Source organism: Erinaceus europaeus, chromosome 7, assembly GCF_950295315.1.
Source record: "Erinaceus europaeus chromosome 7, mEriEur2.1, whole genome shotgun sequence".
NCBI lineage: Eukaryota > Metazoa > Chordata > Mammalia > Eulipotyphla > Erinaceidae > Erinaceus > Erinaceus europaeus.
This window is the reverse complement of record NC_080168.1, coordinates 109,749,414-109,769,788: the sequence shown is the minus strand read 5'-3', so window position 1 is coordinate 109,769,788 and position 20,375 is coordinate 109,749,414. Positions and strand designations below refer to the sequence as shown.

The 20,375-nt window shown below is 37.6% G+C and overlaps 1 protein-coding gene and 1 pseudogene across 1 annotated transcript; both read right to left on the bottom strand.

Annotated features, from left to right (window-relative positions):
* Positions 1 to 5,023: 5,023 nt before the first annotated feature.
* LOC132539572 (U4 spliceosomal RNA) lies at positions 5,024 to 5,208 on the bottom strand (annotated as a pseudogene).
* Positions 5,209 to 15,365: 10,157 nt separating this feature from the next.
* LOC103109248 (olfactory receptor 10A2-like) lies at positions 15,366 to 16,328 on the bottom strand. The gene has a single exon (XM_007518292.1). The coding sequence runs from the start codon at positions 16,326 to 16,328 to the stop codon at positions 15,366 to 15,368; it is 963 nt and encodes a 320-aa protein (XP_007518354.1).
* Between the last annotated feature and the right edge of the window lie 4,047 nt (positions 16,329 to 20,375).

Here is a 20,375-nt window from a genome sequence, read left to right as displayed (position 1 = left end):
AGTTGTAACATGTTTATCTAATTGACCAATAGAAATATCTTTTTTGAACTCTGAATTTTTTTTATCAGATCAAGAGAAGATATTTAATTTTTATCTTGTCATTCTAACTGATTTACTGATTTTTAAAGAAAAATATATGAGCTGTGTGGAGGGGGCAGGCCATGGGCAAGGACTCATATCAGATGCTAATATGTGTGTGTGTGTGTGTGTGTGTGTGTGTGTGTGTGTGTGTGTGTGTGTATGAGAGAGAGAGCCAAATACTGGGGAAAACCAGGTCAGCCACACAACAGAACAATAAACTGCTTTCAGCAATAAAGTTTCTCTAAGTGTTGATATCAATTAAATGCCAAAATCACTTCACAAGAAATTATACAGAGGATTTGAGAAATGGTTACCAAAAGCATGTCTTCTTAAATATATTTTTATACTCAGGTATCTTAAAAAGAGCTCTATCACCCATTAAGAATTAAGAATGAGTTGGAGATGGGGGTAGGTAGCATAGCATAATGGGTATGCAAAGAAAGTCTTGTGCTGGGGCTCCAAAGTCCCAGGTTCAATCCCCCGCACCACAATAAGCCAGAGCTGTGCAGTGCTCTGGTGTTTCTCTCTGTGTCTTTCTCTCTCTGCATATCTCTATTTACTTAAAGATATTTAAAGATACCTCTATCTTTATTTATTTAATGAATAAAATACTTAAAAAAAAAGGAATGACTTGGGAAGACAGCTATAAGGAGGGTTTTCCTTATAGTAACAATTAAAATAACACATCTTCCCAAAATACATTCTAGTCCACCTCCCCCACCACCAAATTGTCCTTTCCTTCCTGTGCGGGCATTGGGACTTCCCCTACCTCCCATTTGTGACCCCATATCTGTGCATACATAGGCCCAGAGTTTATACACACTTCACCCTGCCTGCTCCCTTGTTTTGTTTCCTAAATCCCACAGAGTGAGATCATTTGGTATTTGCCTTTCTCCTTTGGACTTATTTCACTTATATGACAATACTTATATTGCAGCAAAAGTCAAGATTTCCACTTAAAGCTGAATAAAATTCCATGATGTATATATACCAAAATTTTCTTATCTTCTTTTGGGTGTCTTGAGTGGATCTAAATTTTAGGTATTACAAATTCCACTGCAATGAATATATATATATATATATATATATATATATATATATATATATATATTTACAGAATTAGTGTTTGTCTATTCTTCATATGTATATTTAGAAGAGGGCTTGCTGAAACAAATAGAAGTTCTACTCTTTATTTTAGATTATTTTTTTTAGGAAGCTTCTTCATACTACCACCCCTCTATATTTGCTATATTATTTTATCTGGGCCATTCAAATATTGAACTTAGCACAGTACTCATTAATCTAAGAAAAATATTTATTTGGTGCTTTCTAGGCCCTCCTGGAAGGAGGGAGACACAATCTGTGGACCTCTTGAGATGATAGAGGAAATTTATTTGGATAAAATTTAAATAATTTGTTTGGCTTTATATGTTAACTCTCTTTTCAGTCACCAGGTTCCAAATGCTAGCATGATGCCAACCAGACTTCCTTGGACAGACAACCCCACCAGTGTGTCCTGGAGCTTTGCTTCCCCAAAGCCCCACCCCACTAGGGAAAGAGAGAGACAGGCTGGGAGTATGGATCGACCTGTCAATGCCTATGTTCAGCAGGGAAGTAATTACAGAAGCCAGACCTTCCACCTTCTGCATCCCACAATGACCTTGGGCCCATGCTCCCAGAGGCTTAAAGAATAGGAAAGCTATCAGGGAAGGGGAGGAGGATACGGAGTTCTGGTGGTGGGAATTGTGTGGAGTTGTACCCCTCTTATCCTATGGTTTTGTCAATGTTTCTTCTTTATAAATAAAATTAAATAATTAAATAATAAAGGTGATATTTTGAATACAACTTCATGTCACATTATTTTGAGAATTAATGTCACAGTATCAGTTGCTTTTACTTGTTTTGAATTGTTGGATAATTCTTTTATTAGACATTAATTATCTCAGGGGTACACCATCACATTTCCCCAAAATAGGTGTCAGCATATCTCACCCACCACTTCAATATCTTTTTCCTCCATCACAGAGCAGTATCTCCAATGCCTCTTAATCCTCTGCTATCCTTCCCCATCAGTGTCCTTAGATCTACTGATTCAAACCATGTTTTTGTTGTTGTAGTTTGACGTTTTAGGTAAAATGTCCATACTTAACCTTTAAATATACTCATTACAAATTCTATCCAGTAGGTGGCAATATTAGAAAGCTTTTTATGGTTATGCAAATGTTCACCCTAATGTTACACAGTAATGTAAACTGCCTGTGAATTTCTTAAACTATCTGGCAAAGTATGAATATAGAAATATGGTTCTTTCTTCCTTCCTTCCTTCTTTCCTTCCTTCCTTCCTTCCTTCCTTCCTTCCTTCCTTCCTTCCTTCTTTCCTTTCTTTATTACTTTTCAAATTACTAATCACTCTTGCCTGGATTGACTTGTGTCTAAGTAAGTAAGATACTTAAAGAGTTCACAGTTGTGGAAATTAATAGTTGTTTCAATGTTATTTCAATCCCTGAGTTGGAGTCAGTTATCTACTTCTAAGTAGGCACTATTGCATTAGGAACTTTATGGTGTCTCTTTAGGTCCTTCTACTTGCTTGCTGCATATGCTGACTCACTGCAGACTATTGTGCATGTTTTATAGTGGACAGTAAATACAATAGTTTGTACATGCATGACATTTCCCAGTTTTTGTTCTGCTTTATACCTTAATTATTTTAATTTTCCAGGTTCCAGATGCTACCATGATGCCAACCTGCAGATAACCCCACCAGTGTGTCCTGGAGCCCTACCTCCCCAGATCCCTGCCCCACTAGGGAAACAGAGACAGGCTGGGAGTATGGATCAACCTGCCAACGCCCATGTTTAGCGGGGAAGCAATTACAGAAGCCTGACATTCCACCACCTTCTGCCCATAATGATCCTGTGTCCATGTTCCCAGAGAGATAAAGAAGAGGAAAGCTTTTAAGGGAGTGGAGGGGATATGGAGTTCTGGTGGTAAGAATTTTGTAGAATTGTACCCCCTTTATCCTATGGTCTTGTCAATATTTCCATTTTATATTAAAACCCCCCCAACTATTTAGCATCTACTTTTTCCTGACAACAGCTATATATAGGCCTGGAGAAATAATTATTATTATGTTTAGTTGCAGCAGCAGCAGCAGTATTGTTACTAAGCATAGTTTCTGTTTAAATTTTAAAAACAACCCACAACCACCTTGCATCTTAAAAGATTCTGGACACTAGCCATATATTTTGGCTCATGTTTTGGAAAATTTCTCGAGTCAGTTCATTTGGACACAAAGATTACTTTTGTATTATATAGTTAGTTGATACCTTTTCTTCTAAGAGTAGAAAAACTGTAATATTAATATCCTTAGGAATCCTGTTAAGCAAATGAGCAACCCTAACTTGTTTGTCATATAATACATGGTTGATATGTGTTAAAGAAATTTATGTAATTCTTAAAATACTCCTACAGGATATATGCATGCTAGTTTTGATGAAATAAAATGTATTTGTTAAATTTGTTTATTATTGGGTAGAGACAGAGGGAAGTTGACAAGGGAGTTGGATATAGAGTGGTTAGAGGGACAGAGACACTCTTGCAGCCCTGCTTCACCATTCATGAATTTTTCTCCCTGCAGGTTGGGACTAAAGGCTTGAACCTGGGTCCATGCACACTGTAATATGAGCACTTACCCAATTGTGCCACAGCCTGACCCCAAATAAAATGTATTTTAATTAATAATATTTGTAAGAAAAATCACGGGGCACTTGAACCACACAAAGTGATATTAAACAAGAAAAATAATGATTGGCACTAATTAATCTTTTCTAGAAGGATGAGAAGATGCAGTGAGGTAAAGGACCTGTGCCCAACTCTCTAGAACTGCATTAAATTGATTTGAATTATGGAGTCTATGGCAGTTACTAGCAAGGAACCCTTCGTCTCAGAATAATAATATGATAAAGGACAGGGAGGATATTACTGTCTCATGAAATGGAAAATTCCAGTGTACTACTAAAACTGGATTTACTGGTCTAGATGTCATCAAGACTTAAAGTTGTCCAGTTCTGGGCAGTGCTTTGCTACTTTGTCATTATGGTAAAATTATTCTATCCTTTTATTAAACTACTAGGAGATCCAGAGTAATAGCTCCCCAAATTCAAATTAGACACCTTCTTTTTGTTTGCTTAAGTAAAAGCTCAAGAATCAGTCATATGCTAGTCTTTTTTTTTTTTTTGTGCCTCCAGGGTTATCACTGAGGCTTAGTGGCTGTACTATGAGTCCCCTGTTCCCAGCGGCAACTTTTCCCTTTTTCTTTTCCTTCCTATTTTATTGGATAGGGAAGAGTGAAATGAAGAGGGAAGAGGGAGACAGAGAAGAAAGACTGATACCAGAATACTTGCTTCACTGTTTGGGAAGTATTCCTGTTCTAAGTGGAAAGCAGGGGCTTGAACCTGGGTCCTTGAGCACAGTACTGTGTGTGCTTAACTGGGTAAGCTACAGACTAACACCCCACTCACCCATCCCTATGCTAGACTTGTTTTATTATTTTTATTTCTATATTACAGAATTACATGTTGACAGTGGTTTGAATCCACACCATTCCCACCACCAGAATTCTGAATCTTCACTCTCCTCACTGCAATCCACTACAGTTCCCCTAAAGTTGTAGACATGGGCCAACTATCTTCTCTACAACTATCTGTCCACATTTATACATAGCTGCCCCTTCTTTTTCTGATGCAATCCTCTCTTACCCTCTAAGCCACTCATAACATCGTGGCTATGCTAGTCTTTAAGTCTTTCTTTCCTGTAAGGACTCAGTCACATGCCCATCCAAGGTGCTAACATAAAATTTGAATATTGGGAAAGTAAGTTTCTTTAATGAGAGACAAGACAAAGGGCCAATGGTTGCTAAGGAAGTTAAAAATTTTAAAGTACTTCTTACATATTAGACGTAACAAAAGATATACAAAAATATATCTATATAATTTCTTCCCTCCAAGATACGATGGGAGTACAAGAAAATGTATAGTTTTAGTATTTTATGTATTTCTAGTTTCCAATTAGCAATAACCACACCTTGGATAAACCTCACTGACTATAGTTCTGCCCCTCTGCAAAGCTCTATTTCTAGTTTTGTATTGGTTTTTTTAAATAAGTAAAAATTGTTTTTGACATCAGGGTAGGTTTATAGACTAATATCATGTAGAGAGCAGCCTGGAGAACTGTCAGAAGTCTAGAAACAGAACAACCTTATGACCCAGCAATTTTTCTCTTGGGGATATGTCTTAAAGAATCAAACACACTTATCCAAGGAGACTTGTATATTCCTATGTTCATAGCAGTACAATTTATAATAGCACAAACCTGGAAATGACCTAGGTACCCACAGCAGATGAGTGTTTAAGAAATAAATAATAATATATATGTAAAGAGGTCTAAAAATGTATTTCTCTATGTGTGTTTGTGTGTGTGTGTGTGTGTGTGTGTGTGTGTAAAGAGGTCTAAAAATGTATCTCTCAACTTTTCTCTGGCTATCCCCCCCAAAAAAAGTGGAAGAAATAAACATAAAAATAAAGACAAGGAAAGTAAATGCCACCAGGAGCAGTGATTAGTTGTACAGACAAGGAGACAGAAATAAACCTAGTGGCAATTAAAAAATATATAAATAAATAGATGAAAATTTAACACTATGTATTTGTTTATTTACTTATTTCTGAGAGAGAGAGATAACCAAAGTATAGTGTATCTCTCTGGCATGTGTGATTTCAGCAATTACACTCAGAACCTAATTCTTGAAATTCCAATACTTTATTAACTGCACCATATCCTGGGCATCTAGATTTCTTACTTTTTAAATATTTATTTATTTAGTTGCTTATTTATTATAGAGATAGACATAGATAGATGATAGATAGATAGATGATAGATGATAGATAGATAGATAGATAGATAGACAGACAGATAGACAAACAAATGGGATGAACCAGACTATAGAATATTACTCTGGCATATGTCATTCTGGGGACTGATCTCAGGACCTCAAGTCCTGACTTAGGCTTGCAAATCTTGTACTTTACCCATGGTAAACCTCCAAGGTGACAGATTTCTCAATAGTTACATAACATAGCAATAAAATTTTCTCTAGGTGATTTTACAGATGAGTGAGATATAGGAAAATGGCTGTTGGGAGGAACAGAGTCATTGTATAGACAGTAAGTTCCAGAGATGATCCTTGTTGCAAAAAATTGTGTGTGAGTATGTGTGTGTGTGTATCTTTTAAAATGTGTCTTATTACTACTTATAATTATTACTTTTCATTGACAATGTACTTGGTCAACCAAAAAAAACTGGTAGAAATATACAGGGGATTAAAATTGCATTCATGCCTGCTAGCACAATATCCATTCTGTAGCCCCATGGATCAAGGAATCATTTAAACTTTCACATTTAATTATTAAAGAAATATTGTTGTTTTTGTTGCTATAGTAAAAGGAATTGACTTCTGGATTTCAACTTCTTCTAAACATGGAATATCCTTCCACTTCTTTGTGTCTTTTTCAATTTCCTTGAGTAGTGACTCATAATGTTCAGTATACAAGTCTTTCACTTCACTGGTTAGGTTTACTCCTAGATATTTTATTGTTTTTTGTTGCTATAGTAAAAGGAATTGATTTCTGTATTTCATCTTCTTCTAACTTAGTGTTTGCATAGAGGAATGCCTCTGACTTTTGAATATTAATTTTGTAGCCTGACACCTTACTGTATTGGCTGATTTCCAAAAGCTTCTTGCTGGATTCCTTAGGTTTTTCTATGTATATTATCATGTCATCTGCAAATAGGGAGAGTTTGACTTCTTCTCTTCCAATCTGTATGCCTTCAATTCCTTTTAATTTTATTTATTTTTAAAGTCTATCCTGTCAGATATGAGAATAGCTGTTCCTGCCCTTTTCTGTGGGCCATTGACCTGTATGATAGTTTTCCATCTGTTCACTTTGAGTCTGTGTTTGTCTTGTTGAGTTAGGTGGATTTCCTGTAGACAGCATATTGTGGGTTGTGTTTTCTAATCCATATTCCTACTCTGTGTCTTTTAGTAGGTGAATTCAGGCTATTGGTATTGATTGATATCAAAGATGGAAGATATTTTAACTCCATTCTTGTAGAGTTTTAGAGTGTTCTGATATATGTTCTATTTATGATGGTCTGACTGTTTATAGAAGACCTTTCAGAACTTCTTTCAGGGCAGCCTTGGTGATAGTTGATTCCTTCAACTGTTGCTTGTCTGAGAAGTTTTTTATGCCTCCATCTAGTCTGAATGACAGTCTAGCAGGATATAGTATTCTTGGTTGAAAGCCTTTCTCATTGAGCATTCGACAGATATCTTGCCATTCTCTTCTGGCCTGTAGTGTTTGTGTGGAAAAGTCTGCTGCTAACCTTATAGGTTTTCCTCTGTAGGTGACTCTTTGTTTTTCTCTTGCCACCTTCAGGATCTTTTCTTTATCCTTATTCCTTTCCATTCTAAATATGATGTGTCTTGGTGTCTTTAAGACTGGGTTAATTCTGTTTGGGACCCTCTGGGCTTCTTGAACCTTTATGTCTTTGATGTTGTCTAGACTAGAGAAGTTTTCAGCTATTATGGCCTGAAGAATGCTTTATTCCTCTCCCTCTCTTTCTTCCTCTGGTAAGCCAATAATGGGTATATTGTTTCTTTTGAAGTCATCCCATAGGTCTCTGTTGTTGTTTTCAGTATCTCTTAATCTATTTTTGAGATCTCTTACTATTTTTTTAGTTGTCTCTAATTAGTCCTTGATCTTGCTAATTTTGTCTTCAGCCTCATTGATTCTATTCTCTCTTCCCTCTACTGTTTTCTGGAGTTCATCTATTTTGTTATTCTGTTCTTATATTGTTTTAGCTTATTCAGTTAGTTGTGTTCTTAGCTCAGCTATTTCAGCTTTCAGTTCTCTAATAACCTTGAGATAATTAGTGTTTTCTTCTAGAGTCTCATTTGTTGCTTCTGTATTTCTGATGACAATTCTTTCAAACTCTTTACTCACTCCTGTGATTATTTCCTTAGCTAGTGTTTGGATGTTGACCTCAGTATTTTTTGCTTCACCCTTTGGGGGGCTTTTAGCTGGACTCTTGTCCTGGTTCATTTCTCCAATATTTCTTCTTGTTGGTTTAACCATTTTATATAGTATGTTATGAGGTCCCTCTCTCAGTACTTTTCAAAGTATTGATCACTCTTGCCTGGATTGACTTGTGTCTAAGTAAGGTAATTAAAGAGTTCATAGTTGTGGAAATTGACAGTTGTTTCAATAGTATTTTAATCCCTGATTTGGAGCTCAGTGGCTTAAAAGCCTCTTTTGTGCTTTTTCTTCCCTGTAGACTATGGGAGTCTGAGGGCTTTTAAACTATAAGTAGGCTTCTTAGCTTAATCACTGACTCCTGACCAAGAGATAAAGCAGGGTGGGGCAGAGATAATCCAGTGATTATGCAAAGAGACTGTCACAGCCCCACTGCTATGCCACGGGAGATACAGGTGTGCTCCTGAGTTTCCTGGTTAGATCTCTGTCCCCTGGTGTCAGCCCAAGGCCTCCCTACTGCTGCTTCAGAGTCTGAGGACAGTAGCAATGGAGACTCAGAGTTGCATTTGATGAGTCTCAAGGGAGTCCTCTACTCTTTTCAGCTGTCTTTTTGTTGGTGAAACAGACTGGTGGTGGTGTCTCAACTGATAAACTGCCGGACTGTTACCAGCCACTTAATCTTTTCCTAGACTCCTCTCTGTCCATGAGCCACATGTGTTTGCACTCAACAGTGATTTGGTGGGTTCCTGAAGTCATTCTAGTCCTGTCTTATTCCAGTCCCAGGTGGCCTCCTTTGGTATTCCTAGTTGATCAGGGAGAAGAGAGGAGAGGAGGAAAACAGATCTGCTGCTGCTCATAGCCCCGCCTCTGGAAGTCTCCAAGGTATAAGTTTATATCTACTAGGAGAACTATTATTAAAAAAGGTAAGTACTAGTAAGGATGTAGATAAAAGGGACTTGTTATATACTGTTGGTAGGAATGCAAATAGATAAAAATTATGACAATTCTAGAAATGCCCCTCAAAAAATAAAAACAGTACAATGTGACTCAGAAACACCACTCCTATTCCAAAGGAAACAAAAATCAAGAACAGGAAGAAAAAATATTTGCACATTTCTATTAATCTCAGCATTATTTAACAACCAAAATATGGGAATAATCCAAGATACTCAGGGAAAATGAAAGGGCAAGAAAATAAAATGTATTTTAAATTTTATTTAGTTATTTCTTAAACCAGAGCACTGCTCAGCTCAGGTTGGTGGTGATACAGGTGAACATATTTTTATTTTTAATATTGTTTTTATTTATTCATTGCATAGAGACAGAAAAAAATCAGTAGGAAAGTGGGAGATGAGAGGGGGAGAGAGAGAGAGTGAGAGACCTGTAGCACTGAAACATTCCCCCTGCAGGTGTGGGTCAGGAGATTGAACCCAGGCCATTGTGCATAGCAGGAATGTGCTCTACCTAGCAGCTACACCACTGCCCAACCCATTATATTTCTGTTCTTTTATTTCTACTCTAATGCCATTTCCTTTTTTATAATATCTTTTGTTATTCTAGTTTTACTTTTTGCTAGTTCCCTTAGATGCAAGTATAGCAAGTCTGTTTGACATTTTTCTTATTTATGTGGGTATACATTGCCACACTAAGAACTAGTTTAATTCATTTGATAGTCTTTAATATCAGGTTGCTTTGTATGTTTTTATTCTTTCAGTATTTTTTAGCTATTCCTTTGATTTCTTCACTTATGCAAGACTTATCCAGAAGCATGTCATTAAGTCTTTATGAATTTTAAATGTTCCTACCTGTGTTCTTTCTCTAGTTGCTTTGAAATTTAGCACAAGTGTGATGGAGAAAGATGCTTGAAATGATCTTAATTTACATACATTTATTGTAATATCTTTTGTGTCTAAACATATGATTTATAATATGTCCCCTGTACTCTTGAGAAGAATATGTATTCATTTTTTGGAAGTAAAGCACTATATATGTAGATTCCTTCATCTTTTTCTTAGAGCATTTCTTTCTCCTTGTCAACTAGGTTATTTTTAATTTTCCAACTCTTTTATTTCATTGAACTCTTTCTCTTCAACACTAAGCCTACTTACATTCTTTTTATGAATTTTTTATGAATTCAATTTTCTTACTGTGTTCTTCATAGCCATCACAGCTGAATATGAAGAGAGGAATATATATATATTGCCCCTAAATATTTTGAGAAAAGGTAAATGTGCACTCCTCTATTTTTTCAGACTGCTGGTTTTTCTTGACAGCTATTCTAAATTCTTTGTTGGAATCTTCACATCACAGCTCTTAAGTTTCATTTGAAAGTTTGTCATTCTCTATTTTATATTCCAAAGTTTGACTTTTGGTAGCTATCTGTTGTCTCTAGTGATCTTCCAGTAGGTGGAACTGTAGATTAAACTTTGGGTTTCTCCTTTGTTCATTTTGAAGAGTTGGGGTGAGGCAAGAGACAGACCAAGAACTCCTGTCTCAGCCTTGGTGTTAAGGGCAGGCATACTTATACTATATTGGTTCTTCTCCTTCTGTACATAAGCACCAGTCCCTTCATATTACCTGCACTGCAGATCCTGCCCCTGACATTGTTCTCTGATTTGTAGCAAAGTTCTCGCTAACTTTAGTTCTAAACGAGAGTGGGGATGGAATTCACTCACATGTCTAACCACAGCTGGACTCTCTGGCAATCAAGAGGAAGCCCCAGGCCTGATGGGAAGCAGCACAGTGTTGCACCCTCACTAGAAAAATCTCTTGTGCTAGGCTTTCATGCTATAGTATTCTATGCCTACCTCTTGCTTGTTCAGCTAATGGGAACTCTTCTCCCTACAAAAGCTGAATAAGGGCCAGAGACTGGCATACTTTAATGATGACTCTTTACTCACTATCAGGTCATCCCATCAGCTGGGGTTCTAGTCAGGGAGTCCTGAGACTCCCAAACAGACTTGATGGGCCTAGATCTCCAACAGATCCCTCTCTCCATTGTTACTGATCATCTCTATCAGGAACAACAAAATAGACCCCACTGTGGGCCTCCACAGGACCTTGCCCTCAGCATGGATCAACAACAGTAGAGAATGTTCCATCCTCTGAAGGGAGGATAGACAATATACTATGCTCCACCTGAGGAATGGTCCTGAAATTGGGGCAGCTTGGAACATTCCTACTCATCACCACAGAATATGAGCTCAGATCTATAGGGGTGCATAGGTCACCTACTAGGCTCCTAATCTGGTTATGGGCCCCAGATCAGGTAAATCAATGGAGTTTACAGTCAACAATATCTATATACCTTTCCCATATTTGAGAGCTACACTCTTCCCTGATCCAGCTTTCTGGTCCTTTTTTCAGCCATGGCATCATTTCCACAGACAATAGCTTAGATCCACCCGCATATCAGATGTTAGGCTCAGAAAAAAAAAAAAAAAAAACTAGTATAGTCATGGGCTCTTCGGAATATAACTAAGACTACTAACTATCTACAAAACACAGGTCCCCCTCCCCCAACTCTTCATATGAACTTTTCCAGCCTTTAAGTTCATGATTAGTCAACAATTTGTTTGGCTCTACATATTAACTCTTTTTTCAGCCACCAGGTTCCAGATGCCAGCATGATACCAATCAGACTTCCCTGGGCAGACAACCCCACTAATGTGTCCTGGAGCCTCGCTTACCCAGAACCCACCCCACTAGGGAATGAGAGAGACAGACTGGGAGTATGGATTGACTTTCCAATGCCCATGTTCAGTGGGGAAGCAATTACAGATGCCAGACCTTCCACCTTCTGCACCCCATAATAACCCTGAGATAAAGAATAGGAAAGCTATCTGGGGAAGGGATGGGAATACAGTGTTCTGGTGGTGGGAATTGTGTAAAGTTGTACCCCTCTTATCCTATGTTTTTTGTCAATTTTTCCTTTTTAAAAATAATTTTTTTTAAGAAAAGAGTGTGCCTTCAATGTTGCCTTTCCCAGTTGTAATTCTACTTAAAAAAATCAGATTCTCCCACCTGTAGAGAGAAAGTTTCACAAGTGAAATGGTGCTGCAGTGTCTCTGTCTCTCTCCCTTTATCTCTGTCTACCTCTCAAATTATCTGTCTCTATCCAATAAATAAATAAAACTAGATACATATACTTTAAAATGTTTTATTTACTTATTATTGGATAGAGACAGAGAAATTGAATGGGGCAAGGGAGATAGAGGACAGAAACAGAGAGACATCTGCAGCCCTGCTTTACCACTGTGAACCTTTCCCAAGCAGGTGGGGATCAGGAGCTTGAATCTGGGTCCTTGCTCACTGTATTGTGTGCACCAAACCATCTTTGCATCCACCTGGCCCTATAATATATATTTTTTAATTCAGATTCTGAAAATCTTTATTGTAGAATTGAGGGCTGGTGTTATAATTTGTTTAAAATGATTAGTGAGCATTTAATATAGAGGAAGACAGAAAACTCACTTAAAAACCCCAATAAAAGTTATTTTATTTTATTTTACAAAATTATGCGTCAACAGGGGTTTAAATCCACACCATCCCCACCACCAGGGTTCCGAATCTTCAGCCTCAATAAAAGCTTCAACAACCAAGATTAAAATGTAATTAGGAATTCACTTGCATAACATTGTATAACAAGTACTAACATAACACATGGCATATTTTACCACGAAATTCAGTTGTTTTACTTTCTATTCACTTAATGACTTTTTATTCTCATCATTTGTTGTACACTTATAGTAACAATATTGGAAAAGATTATTCAACTAGAGATACTATGACTAATTATTTAACAAAAAAAACCACCTGTAACAAGGACCTGGTGGTGGCACACCTAGTGGAGTACACAATGACATGTGTACACATGTAACAAGGACCTGGGGTTCAATGGGTGTTGGTTTCTAGTCACTATATAGACACTGAGTGCCAGAGATAATTCCAGTTACAAAAAAAGGATATATATATATATATATTTTAAAGTGTCTTATTAATATTTATGATTATTACAGTTCAGTGACAATGTACTTGGTCAACCAAAAATTCTGGTAGAGATATACAGGGGATTAAAGTTGCCTCCATTCTGTAGCCCTGTGGATCAAGGAATCATTTAAATATTCAGGTTTCATTATTTAAGAAATACATTATGTAAGACTGTAGCTGCTTTAGATAGATATTCTTATGATGGGCCTGGACATTGTACATGTAAAATCATCTGGAAAAAGTGTCTAGGTTTCTGGGAGAACACTCAGTAGTAAATTGCATGTCTTAGTATATGGGAGGTTCTGGGTATGATTCTGGACATCATATGGAATATGTGGACAGCACCTAGGTAAATGCATCATGCATGGAGTGATATTGTAGAGTGGTCCTTAGAGCCTCTCTCTCTCTCTCTCTCTCTCCCCACAGTAAATTTTGGCCAGGAATGATATTCAGTGGTATCATATGTGAGATGTCTTTGTTTCACTCCCACCACTGATCCTAGGTCCGTTCTCCTAGAGGGATAAAGAACAATCAAGTTTCCAATAGAGGGGATGGGATATGTAACTCTGGGGGTGGGAACTGTGTGGAATTGTAACCTTTTATCCTACAGTCTTGTCATTAATTATTAAATTAAAAAATATTATACCACTCTAAATTCCATTAAAGCATTCATGGCTAACTGGAAGACAATGCCGATGTTAAGAGTTTGGAAAAAGCTTACACAAAGCCTCATGATGACCTCAAGAGGCTCAAGACTTCATAGGGGGAAATAACTGTAGTTGTAGAGAAAATAGGGAAAAAGAAAAACTAGATTTAATGGGATACAGTGATGAGACTGTAATATGATGATGAATTGAAAGGATGATGTAACCCTGTGATGTAATCCTATGTGATTATTGAAATTGAAAGGATGAGACTCTTTTTGTTTGTTTTGTTATCTTTGAGGAAAGAGAGTGGCATCTTGAGATATGATACAGGTAAAGGTGCAGTTAGCATTCTTGAAATAAGAAAACATTTAGACAGTTTCATAACCTTAGCTGATAAAACAGTGACAGGTCTTTAAGAATTGACTCCAGTTTTGAAAGCACATCTACTGCGTCTATGTCTTCCTGAGAGGAAGAATCAAGGTGGAAAATTTCATTGCCACACTTTAAGATATTTTCACTGTCACTATACTCTGTAGAAACCATTACCCTCACTAGACAGGAGTCATCCACAGTAAGGCAGGACCCTTCTTCAGGAAAAATATCCTTGTTGGAGACAGTCAGCATATTGTTTTGCAGAAAAACAATCAACTTGAAAAGTATGCATTTTTGTAGACACAATGCTATTGTACACTTTAAATAGACTACTTTATAATATAGTAACTTTTATATCACCAGTAAACCAAAAGGTATGTGTGACTTTATCGTGACATTCACTCAACTGTAGTGACCTAGAACCAGCAATAGTCCCGAGGTATATAGAGAGTTCCTAGAGGAAGTTATAGCAAGGCAATAAAATGAGACAAGATTTATAATGAGAATATTAAGAGCTAATGTTCAATACAGAAGATATTTTGAAACTTAATTCCTACAGAAACAAAAAAAGTTAGTTCATGAGGACAAAAGAAAAAACTCATTTTGGATAAAGAGATAGGTGCTTTGTTGGATTTACAAGTTAAAGACTTTGAATTGTTTCATACTGTACACAATATCATCATCAGTAGTTCTCAGTTTAGTAAGATGAATGATTATTAAGTTGATGGAGGTCTGAGCAATTAGGAGAGTATAATTCACTTAAGAAGTTAAATTCTAACAGCCTATATTTGACATAAAATATTATCTGCTATTCATTTTCTGTTTTAATATAAGAAGAAAATTCCATTTATCTCTGTAAAATGGTGTGAAGCATACAAACATTTATCCTATTGCTACGGAGAAGGAAAAATAAATTGTCTCAGGACACAGGATATGCTTGTTATTTATTTTTTTGGTTGAATATTGTTGACTGAATGGATAATAAATGCTTTACAGTTTTTACTGTAAATAAATGTGTTCAATTTTAATGTGTTCAATTTTGCTTGAACACATGGAAAAATGTGGCATATCTCCAAATGTTTCCCAGTTGATATTCTCTGTTTTAATGGCTGTATATGTGTGGTACTAGAAGGGTCTCAAAGCCGTGAGTAACTCTCTGTAGAACAGTGTTTCTGCTAATGTGGGTGGCTTAGGCCATTTGTCTCAGCAGGTTCCTTTTTGTTGCTCTTTGAAAGGCTTCCTTCACTTCCTTGTTCCTCAAGGTATAGATGACAGGATTCAGAGCAGGTGTGACCACTGTGTACATAAGTGCAGTTGCTTTGTCTGTTTCTGGCGTGTGTGCACTTTTAGGTTGGAGGTAAGTGAACAAGGCAGTGCCATAGAACAGAGAAACAACCAGGATATGAGACGAACAAGTGGAGAAAGCTTTACGCCTTCCAGCTGTTGAAGGAATTTTCAAGATGCTCACAAAAATACGCAGATAGGAACACAGAATGAGGAAACAGGGACTCATGATGAAGAGAACAGAGACAGCAAACATGACAATCTCATTGTGGGAAGTATCAACACAAGCCAGTTTCACTACAGGCATGATGTCACAAAAGAAGTGCTGAATCACTCCAGCTCCACAGAAAGGCAGAGTGAAGATCCAGGTGGTCTGCACTGACTCCACCACCACCCCAGTTGTCCAAGATGCCGCAGCTAATTTCAAACACATGCTAGGGCGCATCAGGAGAGTGTAATGCAGAGGGTAACAAATAGCTACATAGCGGTCATAGGCCATGGCTGCTAGCAAGCAGCACTCTGTCAGCCCCAAAATGGTGAATACATACATCTGAGCTGCACAGCCTTCTATACTTATGGTCTTATTCTCCACCAGCAAGTGCACCAGCATCTGAGGCACCACACTGGTGATATAGCACATCTCCAGAAAGGAGAGATTAACAAGGAAGAAATACATGGCAGTGTGCAAGGAAGGTGTGACCCAGATCAGGCAGATGATGATGAGGTTTCCTCCCACAGTGAACAAGTAAATGACTAAGAAAACAACAAACAGCACAGGTTGCAACTCTGCAAGAGAGGAAAAACTCACAAATGTGAACTTGACACAGAGGGATTGGTTTCCATCCATTGGAGACTCAGCATCAAACATCTGTGGAGAGACAGAGAGAGCAGATCATGCCTGAAGGAGCCCAGCCGCCTAACCATGGCAACAAAGTGAAGAAGCAGTGTTCTGCTATGAACCTAGACACATGGATCCTTGTTCTAATTAGTTTAAAGAATTTCCTCATCTCCCCACCTGTAGGGGAGTCACTTTACAGTTGGTGAAGCAGGTCTGTAGGTGTCTTTCTTTCTCCCCCCCTCAGTCTTCCCCCTCTCTTCATTTCTCTCTGCCCTATCCAACAATGACAACACCAATAACAACAACAATAATATTAACTACAACAACAATAAAACAACAAAAGGGGCAACAAAAGGGGGAAAATCAAATTTTTTAAAAAAAGAATTTCCTCATCATAATAAATGCTTATTTCCTTAGTGAGTTGGGGTTATGTGTCTTATATTATTTTTTCCACAGCCATTTAGGGAAAATAATGACATAAAGTTAGATAATGTCTTTTTTATCTGCTCAGTACTCTGATAATATATATTGATTGTTATGTAAATAATAAATAAGAAACTAATTGTATAAGTCTCACAATAGTGCATAGAATACAATATAGAGGTGGTATATTTTTGTTTTCTCCCTCTATAAATTTATGCTATAGTCTTTGGAAGACAGCATACCTCTAGCCATGTTTGTATTCATTTTCACAGATATTTTTACATGAAAAGAATAAGTCACTGGCCAGGTTATGGTGCACCTGGTTTAACACTCACATTACAGTGCATAAGTGCCCAGGTTTAAGTCTCTGGTCCCCACCTGCAGGGAGGAAGCTTCACAAGTGGTGGAAGAGTTGCTACAGATATTTCTCTCCACTTTCTCCCCTCTCATTCTCAACTTCTGTCTCTATCCAGAATTAATACTATATTTTTAAAAAGAAAAGAAATGTACAAGAATGAGGAAGCTAAAATTGATGGCAAATAAAACTAATAGCATTTTTGTTTCATAGTCTCAATGCAATGTTATACATGGAATTATGAACAGGAATACATACCTAGAACTACACAAACTGAATTTCTTTGTTGGACTTCTAGAGTTCTGTGACTCTAGATTGTAGCATAATTATGGTGCTGGCAGTATTAGTATTCTGTCTAGAGGCTGTAGGGATTACATTCACAGCATGACATAATTTGTCTCAAGAGAAATTTGTTCAGAAACAACAAAAACAAAAACTCCATGAACAACAGTCACTTAAACAGGGCAAGAAAACTCAGAATCAGTAATATGTATAAAGGTAGACACATGGGTCCCTGTTCTAAGTCTTCTAAAGAACTTCATCATAATGCATAATTCCTAAGTGATTTCTTATTGTGGGTCTGATATTATTTTTCCACAGAAATTTAGGGAAAATTATTAATTAGTTAGATAATATGACTTTTTTTTCTGCTCAGTGCTCTGATAAGATACATTGGTTGTTATATGAATAATACACAAAAAACATTCTATTAGTATAAATCTCATAAAAGTGCAAAGAATTCAATATAAAAGTGCTATATTCTCAGCCATGACATCATCTCCTCAGACAATAACTTGGATCCACCTGCATATCAGATTTCAGGCTCAGGCAAAAAAAAACAAAAACAAAACACTAGTATAGCTATCGGCCCTTTGAAATATAACTAAAATATGCCTACTATCTCCTACAAAATGGAAAACACCCCAATGCTTGATCTGCACTATTCCAGCCTTTAGATCCATGATTGTTCAACAATTTGTTTGTCTTTGTATGCTAACTCTCTTTTCAGCCACCAGGTTCCAGATGCTAGCAGGATGCTATCAAACTTCCCCCCCGGACAGACAACCCCACCAATGTGCCTTAGAGCTCCGCTTCCCCAGAGTCCTTCCCCACTAGGGAAAGAGAGAGACAGGTTGGGAGTATGAATCCACCTGTCAATGCCCATGCTCAGCAGGGAAGCAATAGCAGAAGCCAAACCTTCAACTTTCTGCATGCCACAATGATCTTGGGTCCATACTCCCAGAGGGGTAAAGAATAGGAAAGCTATCAGGGGAGGGGATGGGATACGGAGTTCTGGTGGTGGGAATTGTGCAAAGTTGTGCCTCTCTTATACTATGGTTTTGTCAATGTTTCCTTTTTATGAATAAAAAATTAAAAATAATTAAACATAACCTTAAAAATTTAAATAAATAAAAGTGCTATATTCTTGGGTCTGTTTGTTTTGTTTTTATCTCCAGGGTTATTGCTGGGGCTCAGTGCCTGCACTATGAATCTACTGCTCCTGGAGGCTATCTTTTTCCCTTTTGTTTCCCTTGTTCTTTATTATTTATTCATTCCTTTTTGTTGACCTTGTTTTATTTTTGTAGTTATTATTGATGTTGTTGTTGTTGAATAGGACGGAGTGAAATGGAGAGAGGAGGGAAGACAGAAAGGTGGAGAGACACCTGCAGACCTGCTTCACTGATTGTGAAGGGACTCCCCAGCAGTTGGGGAGCCAGGGCCTCGAACCGGGATCCTTATGCCAGTCCTTGTGCTTTGCACCACATGCACTTAACCTGCTGCGCTACTGCCCGACTACTCCCTTATTCTTTATCTTTGTTGTTGCTATTATTACTGTTAATATTATTATTGCCACCATTGTTGTTGGATAGGACAGAAAGAAATCGAGAGAGGAAGGGAAGACAGAGAGGGGAGAGAAAGATAGACACCTGCAGACCTGTTTCACTGTTTGTGAAACAACCCCCCTGCAGGTGGGGAGACAGGAGCTTGAACCAGGACCCTGACACAGGTCCTTGTGCTTTGTGCCATGTGCACTTAACATGCTGTGCTACTGCCTTGCCCCTTATATCCTTGTTTTCTCAATTCCACAATGTCATGCCATAGAATTTCAAAGACAGCATACTTTTAGCCATCTATTTATTCATTTTCATAGATACTTTTATGTGGAAAGAGTAAGTCGCTGGCCAGGTGGTGGTGCACCTGGTTGAACACACACATTATAATACGTAAGTGCCCAGGTTTAAGTCCCTGGTCTCCACCTGCAGGGAGGAAGCTTCACAAGTCCTGAAGAATTACTGTTTTATCACTTGCTTGGTTGGTTTTATCACCTCAGTACTTATATGTAAATCTAAAATCTGTAGTGCATTCCTATCATGTCTCCCTTTTCAGTTTCTGTCTCTATCTAATAAAAAAGTATAAGCAGTAAATATAAAAATAAGTGGAGTTGGGTGTGGTGCACTCAGCTGAGCACACAGATCACCATGCAAAATGACCCAGGTTCAAAACTCTGGTCCTCACCTTTAAGGGAGAAGCTAGCTTCATGATTAGTGGGACAATAATGTTGGTGTCTCTATCTCCCTCTGTTTCTCTCTGTCTCCATGAGAATAAAAGAATAAAAAAAGAAAAAGAACAGCCCACTAAAATAGGTATAATCATTCACTGTACTGGCACTTGAGTCCCAGTGGTGGCCTTTGGTGGCCAATGACTAATTAACTAACTCAATAAATATAATTGTGTGAGATTACATAAACAAAAATTTTCTGCACAATAAAGTAAATGACAAAAAATGAGGTAGTCTATAGAACAAGAGAAAATATTTGCAAAAATTCTTAATAAAGAACTAATTAACACATTGTTTTTAAGATCTGGTATAATTTAAAAACAATAACAGTCCAATTAAAACAGCAAAGATTGGGAGTCGGGCTGTAGCGCAGCGGGATAAGCCCAGGTGGCGCAAAGCACAAGGACCGGCATAAGAATCCCAGTTCGAACCCCGGCTCCCCACCTACAGGTGAGTCGCTTCACAGGCGGTGAAGCAGGTCTGCAGGTGTCTTTCTCTCCTCCTCTCTATCTTCCCCTCCTCTCTCCATTTCTCTCTGTCCTATCCAACAACAACAACAACAATAATAAATACAACAATAAAACAACAAGGGCAACAAAAGGGAATAAATAAATAAAATAAATATTTTTAAAAAAACAGCAAAGATTTTGAATAAAGGGTGGGGGAGAAAGCATAAATGGTATGCAAAAAGACTTTCATGCCTGAGGCTCCAACATCCCAGGTTCAATCCTCCATACCA